The sequence below is a fragment of the Benincasa hispida genome, chromosome 10, assembly GCF_009727055.1.
Source record: "Benincasa hispida cultivar B227 chromosome 10, ASM972705v1, whole genome shotgun sequence".
In the NCBI taxonomy this organism is placed as follows: Eukaryota; Viridiplantae; Streptophyta; class Magnoliopsida; order Cucurbitales; family Cucurbitaceae; genus Benincasa; species Benincasa hispida.
In genome coordinates this window covers 33,227,866-33,237,374 of record NC_052358.1, presented here as the reverse complement: position 1 = coordinate 33,237,374, position 9,509 = coordinate 33,227,866, and the positions used below count along the sequence as shown (strand labels likewise).

At 32.4% G+C, this 9,509-nt stretch overlaps 1 protein-coding gene across 1 annotated transcript; it reads left to right on the top strand.

Annotated features, from left to right (window-relative positions):
- Window positions 1-5,023: 5,023 nt before the first annotated feature.
- LOC120088623 (cellulose synthase-like protein H1) lies at window positions 5,024-9,203 on the top strand. Its single transcript, XM_039046038.1, has 9 exons — window positions 5,024-5,286; window positions 5,367-5,685; window positions 5,788-5,913; window positions 6,848-6,964; window positions 7,053-7,265; window positions 7,367-7,478; window positions 7,567-7,745; window positions 8,034-8,384; window positions 8,535-9,203. Exons 1-9 carry the CDS (start codon window positions 5,024-5,026, stop codon window positions 9,087-9,089), a joined length of 2,235 nt encoding a protein of 744 aa, XP_038901966.1. The 3' UTR covers window positions 9,090-9,203.
- Window positions 9,204-9,509: the final 306 nt, after the last annotated feature.

The following is a 9,509-nucleotide window of genomic DNA, read 5'->3' as shown; positions in this document are numbered from 1 at the left end:
ACTATGCTTGATGTTTAGGTAGAGGTACACGATCATATAGTAAAAGGGACGAGATCGTATAAACGATCGTTTAGTAAAATGCTCAGGCGTGCAATCGTTTAGAAAGAGCCAGACGATTGTTTAAATAATCTTATGTGATCGTTTAGTAAACCGCACGCGTGTATATGATCGTTTACTAAACGTTGAGCTATCGTGTATGTTTTCGGTTTGTATGTGATAGGCAGTATACACAATTAGTGAGCGAATGTCTGATCCTTTGCAAAATGAAAACAATTTTCATTTTATCCTTCAATTATGAAAACTGAATGCAACCTCCCACTAACTCATTCGATTACGGAGAAAAAGTCAGCACAATTATCTCATTACTGTTAAATTAAAAAAATAAATATAATCTTATTATATTTATAACCTATGGTTTAATATTACATCATATGTAATATATGAACCATAGTTCTTTTCTCCTCCATTAGATATAAATCATATTTGTATCATTTTCCTCCAATTAATGTATCTCATACATCATGTTAATTATATCATATATAATTGACCAGTTCAATTATATCGTATATAATCGAACTCTCTCTTGTCAATTTGAACACTTCAAACTGAACCAAAAACTCATTCTCAACTTGAATCCATTGAGCTACCAAGGGAACCTTATGAACCTCTGGCTCTCCAACGGTACGTGAATAGTTGACTAAATTCTTTAGCCATGAGATCCACCATTCGTTAACTATCAGGCATTCCACTAAAGACAGATAACTAAACTCTTCTCACCACAGATATATTTTTGTGTCCATCGGATATAACCAATCAACAGTAGATAACCTTTCACAAATGCTCGTAAGTATAGTTGGGCCAATTTACCGTTTTGCTCCTGTAGTTACATCTAATTCCTTAAGTATCACTGATCCCTCTAATTAACAATACAACATAGTCCTACTATGTGTGGACACCTGTCGGGCCATGAGAAGGTGTGTAGTGCCACATGGTTCAAGCCTTGAAATCAGCCCTTAAGGGAGTAATCTATCTACTTACCCCTACTTCGAGGAAGAAGTGAATTCCATCTTGTGTCGCTGAGTTTCCAGCTCCCAAATCAGATGAATTCCCAAAGTGGTAGGTTTGAGTCGGCGATCTAGCCACTCGCACCCGTGCAAATCAAAGGACCACCCTCAAAGGCAGTTGTTCCCAACTCACTCAGGATTGAGGTCATGTTACCTATGGTCATCCTAGTGAAGTGAAGTCTCTGTCATGAACGGTGTTATGAAACAAGACTATAACACTTTGTGGTCCAGTTTTATACAAACTCGTTTGTATAGAATGCCCCCGCTTGCATGTTTCTATATAAATGATCAGGATCAGACCATCTATAGCAAGTCACAACATTTGTAACTATTCTACAATACGGGTCGCATCCGTAGCGTTATCAGGATAAGGTTTCCCTCCTATATCCATATACTACAGGCCATTTTGATTATCACTTAAGATATGATCCACCTGTATGTCTCCACATACATGATTAAGTTACAACAACACCCAGAGATCTTAGTTTATTGGTTTGTGGTAAAGCAATTAAAACATCCAATGTTCCATAGACAAAAGTGAAGAAAATATCATATATTATTACGTCACAAGCATTTGTTCAAAATCGTGTTTACAAACTACAGAACCCAATGAAAGTTTAGGGAATCATCTCCAACAATTAGAGTGCTTAAGATCCAAATAGCTTCCATTAATTGAATGTCAACTCCATCACTTTGTTGTTGACATAAAATTACATATATATATTATTTATTTATATAGTTGACAAGATTGGAAATGTCATTTATTTGGTTGATGAATATTGTTTGTCTTATATATATCAATGTGATTGTTGGACCTCAAAACCTGAGTAATTATATAGGTAATTTCTAATAGTACACGTTTTTTTTATAAAAAAAACACATACAAACTTGACAAGCAAAACGTATCAAGTATACATTAAGTTGTCAGTTTTTGGATGTCAAGAAGAAATTACATTTGATAAATAAAAACTGTCAAGTTATGAAAACCTTGATCCATAATAAATGTCAATAATTTAGATACTTGACACTTAAAATAAGTCAACAATCTCATATACTTGACAGTATAACATATCAAGTAAATTACAGCTTGACACTTTCAGCCAGTAAAAAAATTCTCTTATTCTTGACAACTGGATTACTTGACGTTTTTAAAAACATCAAGTAACACTGATACTTGACTGCAAAAAAAGGTCAAATAATACAGTTTTTGTAGTAGTGTGATATCCTCACATTTCTTTGAGTTTGACATTAACACGTAGGGTGAATCAACATTTTTATTATATCATAAATTTTTTTATGAAACATAAAAATTAGGTAAGAAAAAGTTCACTAATATTGTAAAGGTAATGTATATTAACATCTTAACATGTTTTAAAAAGCTTAAAACCTCTTTGTCGTCTATCAAAAAAAATCCATATACCACCAGGAGTTGTCGAAGTGCTTCTTGAAACATAGGAAATAATTCATATCAGGAGAGGAGTAAGAGACACACCGTCTGAGTTTCTATAGGAGCCTTGTAAAACTGGTTGGAAAATCTGTTGTCGTACTTAATTAATCGTTTTTTGTTATTCAAATTTCGTTTTTATTATTTTTTTAATTGTTCAAAACTTTTAGAAGTTGAATTAATCACATTCAATTATTCTCATTCTATCTTAGAGTATCTATTCACTCAAAATTGATCCACTTTCATTTCGACTTTCTGTAAGCGAGTTTAGACTTTTTCCAGCTATTTAATAGCCCCACGAAGTTCGTCTTCTGAATTCTTAATTGTTTTCAAGATCATCTATTTTTTTATTATCTAATAAACCACTTAATGAAAGTAGATAGTTTTTCCATTCATTTCAAAACTTCAGCGATAGTTTTTCCATTCATTTCAAAACTTCGGCGATCCCTTCTTGAACCAAGCATGAATCTTTTGATTCATTTGGCTCTCACACTCAATTATTGCAATTATTTCTGGACAATTCTCATATAATGTAACCAGCCTATTCTTTTTTCTGTATTCATATTCCACAAAGAAAATTAAAAATATATCAACCATTAATCCAAGACTTGAATAATTGGAGATAATCTTTTGACCAAACAAACAATTCTCAGTAAAATTGTTTTTTTTTTCTTGAAATCCAAAGAAAATTTCTTAATACATAACGTAGATAATAGATTCAACATTTGATAAAAAAGAAAAAATGAGGGTGTAATCCTTTTGGTTAATTTTAATATTCTATTAAAATATAAAATAATATAAAAAGGATTTTAAAAAATAGATTTTTTTTATTTGAAACGCCTCGTGGTCTTCAATAAATTTTGAGCTTTAACATAATTCTTCAAAATTTTGAGCTTTAACATAATTACCTGGAGTAAGTGCTATAGCTTGTTTCCAAATTTACTTATTTAAATATATTTTTAATTATTTTGGTTTTATAATTGTTTATTAGAAAATATATATCAACATTAACATTTTAATGCTATTTTCATTGACATTTTAAACATTAACTATAATTATCAAAGTAGGCTCATCAGTGTTGTTATTTTCTTATAGATATTTAATTTTACGAAAAAATGTCAATGTTGATGGATAAATCTATAAAAATAAAAAAAATTTAAATTAGTAAAAAAAAAACATTATATGCTTTTAAAAAATTTAATTTTTTATTTACAATATTCATTTAGTGATATTTTGTTGCTTCTATTCTATGTTTCTCAATTGTTTATGTCAAAGTGAGCATAACTCAAACAACAACGGTATATTTTGGTGATCAAAATATCTCTAATTCAAATCTTCCATCCCAATATTGTTCTAAAAAAATTATGATATACTTAAAACGTTGATTTTCTTCTCATATTGATATTCAAACCTATAAACATGTAGAAAATATCGTTGGAAATGTCTGAATGATGATTTAATACCATGATAATAATTCCAAAACCCACTATTGCATTATTTTCACAAATCATTTGATCGTAATTTTTTAAAACAAAATTATTGTAATAGTCTATAATATTTAGAACTCTCTCTTTTGGGGACCAAGATATCATATTATATATCATATAACCCATAGCGAATATTATCTATCAAGTCCATCTTGATCGGCAAGAAAATTAGTGGTCAATGTAACCAAAATTGACTAGCCTTTTGAAATTCTTTATTTGTTTATCTATTTTAGTACACATGAAATCCTTCATTCTTGATTATTCATTAAACCCGACTTTGAAAACACCGTCTTCTAATATTTTATTATTTGTAATTGCTTCTGCTTTATTTTATCCCCTAACAATAATACATACAAATAGTAGTCTATTTATGATAAATACAGTAGTCTATCGCGATCTATCGTAGATAGATTATGATATTTTACTATTATTTGTAGATATTTTAATCACTTTTGTCATTAAAACTAAATTTCCTAAATTAAAATTAAATTAGTAGTAAAAAAATCAAAGATCAAAATAGTATTTTAATTTTTAAAAAAGATTTAGGTACTTTTTGGACCATATCTATTTTAATGCAAATAACCTAATTATCCCATTAATATATGCGGAGTACAAAACTTTGGATTTAGAGAAAAAAAAATCTTTTTTAAATTTCTTTTGCTGTCTCATTAAAATGTACAAAGTTAAAGATGGAGGGGTAGAGTTTAGTTTGCACCTAAATACTTACTAAAAAATTTATATATAAACAGTAGTACTCATCAAATCGAACATAATTTAAGTGAGTATTAGCAGTTACCTCTATTTTCAATTATACTAAAAATGATTAATAGTACTTGAGTTTAACCGCTTCACCTATCTCCACGAATCTTCTTCAAAAAGAAAGAAATATATATAAAGTGATTAAACAATAAACATTAGGTGGTCACCGAGTATTTTTCTATATAAATTTGCAAATTGTCACAAAAACATCACTAAATTCGTAGAAAGGAAAAAAAACATTCAATTTAGTGAGAATTATTTTCCTTCCAATGACCAAACCCAGCAGGCTGCCGCTATACGAAAAAGTTGGAGTTCAAAGACCAATACAGAGATTACTGGATGTTACCATCTTCTTCCTCCTCATTTCACTGCTCGTTTATCGCCTCCTCTTCCTTCGTAACCATGGCTTCACTTACCTCCATTCTATTGCCTTCCTCTGCGAGTTTTGGTTCACTTTCACTTGGGCTCTTCTCATCAATGTCACATGGAATCCCGTCAATTACATTACCTATCCCCAACACCTCCTCAAACGGTAACTTCATATACTCATGATTTTCCAAGTTTCTAGTGCTTTACCCTTTTCTTACAACTTATTAATGATTCGAATTACAGAGTCGAGGAGCTTCCTCCGGTTGATGTATTCGTTACGACGGCGGATCCACTGCTGGAGCCGCCGTTAATCACCGTTAACACGGTTCTTTCTTTGTTAGCCGTCGATTATCCGGCCAATAGATTGGCTGTTTATGTCTCTGACGATGCCTGTTCTCCAATCACTTTCTATTCCCTTACTGAAGCCCTTAAGTTTGCTAAAATTTGGGTTCCGTTTTGCAAAGAGTATCAGGTTGAAGTTAGAGCTCCGTTTAGGTATTTTTCTAATGATTTAAGCTCTGATGGATCTGAGGAATTCCAGTGCGAGTGGAGGAGACTGAAGGTAAGAAGAATTTGAACTTTTGAAGGATATGGTTTAGAAAATCTTGGGGATTACTAAAGAGATTTTGACATTGTTTCTGTCTTTACTGTTTTGTATGATAAGGATGAGTACGAGAAGCTACGGCAAAACATCGAGGAAGCAGCCAAAAATTTTGTGTTTCCACAGCTTACAAGCGAGTTTGAAGATTTCTCCAACACGGAATCGAATAATCATCCTCCTATAATCAAGGTACAATTTCTTGATGATAAATTGTCCTTTTCAACAATTGTGTTTTACTGATTCTTTCTTGGTTTCGTCTCGTCCGAGATTGAGAGATCAATACAACATTTTTAACTCTTTCCTTGCCACGTTTGAACCATCAATTCTGTTTCTTGGTGGCAATCCTAGCCAGGACAGAGACCATCGGCTCTTGGTTGGATCAGTCGGTTTGTCTTCCATTCTTAAATGAATTTGGATAGTATTGTAAACGTTTCACCTCTGTTTTCTGTTTCTTTCTTTGTTTATTCAAGGGAATGAAGTCTGTTTTGATACTAGAGGAAAAATTTCCGTCTGGAAACATGGTTGATGGAACATTTTGGAGATATTTATTTAGTTTCGTTTTCAATTTCTTTCACTTTCTCAACAATAAAACTGGATGAGCGATATAAATTTTCGAAGTTGGGAGAAAGAAGCCCAATAATGAACTTTTCTGGCCCAGATGGCACTGGGATGGACTAGTAGAACAATTGGCCAAATAAGGAGTTATTTGTGGAAAGTGAAATACTTTTTGTGCTATTTTTGACAATTATTGATTTTCAAATCTATAATATTGAAATAGTTGTCTCGTTTGGTAATTGTTTGGTTTTTGGTTTTTAGTTTAAGCTAAACCTATAATAAGTACCATTTCCATCTTTAAATTTCTTGTTGTCTACTTTTTACCAATGTTTTTAAAAACTAAGCCAATTTTTGAAAACAAGAAAAAGTAGTTTATAATAAGTAGTTTTTGTTTTTGAAACTTAGCTAAGAATTCAACTATTTTACTTCAAAAAGATGAAAACCATGGTAAGAAATTGAGAGGAAACAAGTTTAATCTTCACAAACCAAAAACAAAAAATCATATCACCAAACAGGGGCTAAACAATTGTTCACAAAATATTAAGTTTTGAACATATCCCATTTGCAGATAATTTGGGAGAACAAGGAAGGCCTTTGGGATGGATTGCCTCATTTGGTTTATGTCTCAAGAGAGAAGAGACCTCAACATCCACATCATTACAAAGCTGGTGCAATGAATGTTTTGGTAATTTTCACATCATTCCTTATCTTGAACTCTCCATATATTCTGTGATCTTTCTTAAAGAGTTCTGTAATGTACGTTTGATGTGCAGGCTAGAGTTTCTGGATTGATGACCAACGCGCCTTATATGTTGAATGTAGATTGTGACATGTTTGTCAATAATCCTTCTGTTCTTTTACAAGGAATGTGTCTCTTTCTAGACCCAACTATTGATAAAGAGTATGCATTTGTTCAATTTCCCCAACGATTTTACAATGGACTTAAAGATGATCCATATGGGAACCAATGGATTGTCATGATGGAGGTGACTTATTTACAAGCATGAATCTTTTGTACTTCATATTGTAATATTCTTTTGGGGAAACATTATTTTGTTATCTGATGTTTACTGTTTTGTTTTGGCAGTTTACTTTTCGTGGAATGGCAGGGATACAAGGGCCTGGTTATATGGGAACAGGATGTATCCATAGACGAAAAGTTTTATATGGTCAATCCCCAGATGGTGCAAATATTAGTGGTAATTACTACAATACACAATGCTTCTACTCAAAATACTTGGTTCAATTTATGTTTGATTACATAATTTATTTCCATTCATTTTTCAGGAAAACATTATGACAATGAATTGCATAAAACATTTGGAAATTCGAAAGATTTCGTAAACTCAGCAGCTCATGCTCTGAGAGGCCTTACTGATTATCCAAATAGCCTATCCAATTCTATCGTATCATTGAAGGAAGTTGCCACCTCTGACTATGAAATCACTTCTTGTTGGGGTACCAAGGTTTGCTACTTCAATTCAAATACACTTTTTCCTCTTAATTATCAACGACTTGGGTTGTAGTTTTAACAAAATAATTAGATTAAATCGTTTGTGTACCGTTTGGATTACCCAAATTATATGCCACACAATAGTAAATCAGATAAACCTCTGATATTTAATGTTAGCTCTAATTTATGTAAGCTTGATGATAGATATTCTTCCCAAAATTTATCTGGAATCTTTATAGGTATGACATGTCTGAAATGTTGATGCAGACTTTGCTTCAATAATTGTTGATTGGTTTCTTAGGTGGGTTGGCTATATGGATCCTTATTGGAGGATGTATTGACTGGATCGGAGATCCATAAAAAGGGATGGAAATCTGCCTATCTTACACCAACTCCACCAGCCTTCCTAGGATGTGCCCCCTCAGGTGGTCCAATTCCATTAAACCATCAAAAGAGAGCAATGACAGGACTACTAGAAATTTTATTCAGCAAAAAATGCCCCATTTTCAGTGATCTTTTTGGTAAACTCCAATTCAGGCAGCGTATGGTCTCTGTGTGGATCTCTCTTTGGGGGATTCGTTCTATTCCAGAGATTTGTTATGCTACTCTCCCAGCATTCTGTTTGATTGCCAACACCCATTTCTTGCCCAAGGCAAGTATAAAATTCAATCTCTATCCCGAAACTTGCTAACTTTATGCAAAGGCTCATAAGTTTCTATTTGAAATGATAAGGTTCTATCTCAAAACCAATTGATAATGTTGATCAAATTCAACATTAACGGACATTGAATTTTGAATGCAGATACAAGAACCAGTAATCTGCATCCCTTTGCTGCTCTTTGTGTTTTACAATCTACAGCAGCTGTTACAATATTTGGAAACAGGCCAATCAGCAAGAGCATGGTGGAATAACGAGAGAATGGCGAGGATAAACACAATCTGTGCTTCCTTGCTTGGGACAGTGGCAGTAGTTCTCAAGCTATTAGGACTGTCGGAGACTGTGTTTGAAGTAACAAAAAAGGAATCGTCTTCTTCGAGTGACGACACGGAGAGTAGCAGTGATGAAGATTTGGGTCGTTTCACATTTGATGAGTCTCCGTTGTTTGTACCAGGCACTACCATTTTGATTATTCAACTGGCAGCACTTTCAGTAGCTTTCTTAAGGACAAGACAGCCAATTGTGGTAGGGTTTGGGATTGGGGAGGTGATATGCAGTGTGTGGCTGATTTTGTGCTTTTGGTCATTTTTGAAGGGGCTGTTTTCGAAGGGAAAATATGGGCTTCCATGGTCCACCTTGTGGAAATCCAGTGCTTTGGCATTCTTGTTTGTATGCTTGTGTATTATGTCTACAAAGTGATAAATAAATGAGTTGACTAATTACTCAGTAATTACATGTATTCAAGCTACAAGTGGTGGAGGTATTTTGAAATCATATGGAGGTATTATATTTAATTAGGTTGATTTTATTGTGTATCTTTTCATTCTCTTTTAATTTTGTGTATTATAGGTATCTGAATTTTTAATTTTGAATCTAAAATATTGGTGGCAGATTTGATTTTTTCAAAAAAAATTAATTAAATTTTGTGTTTAGTAGATTTGTGAATTTGAAAAAATTTGATAGCTCAATTTATAATCTTAAAAGTGTAAGAACTAAATAAATGCCAAGTATCAAAGCTCAATGATTAAATGTGTAATGTTAACATTTACTTTTATTAAAACTATAGGTTATCTTTTTCCCTCTCATATGTTTTTTATTTTGTATATAATTTTATGTTTT

Coding starts and splice junctions, on each gene's coding strand:
- LOC120088623 (XM_039046038.1), top strand. CDS start 5,024: ATGACCAAACCCAGCAGGCTGCCGCTATACGAAAAAGTTGGAGTTCAA. Junction 5,914..6,847: donor ATCATCCTCCTATAATCAAG/GTACAATTTCTT, acceptor TCCCATTTGCAG/ATAATTTGGGAGAACAAGGA. Junction 7,746..8,033: donor CTTCTTGTTGGGGTACCAAG/GTTTGCTACTTC, acceptor TTGGTTTCTTAG/GTGGGTTGGCTATATGGATC.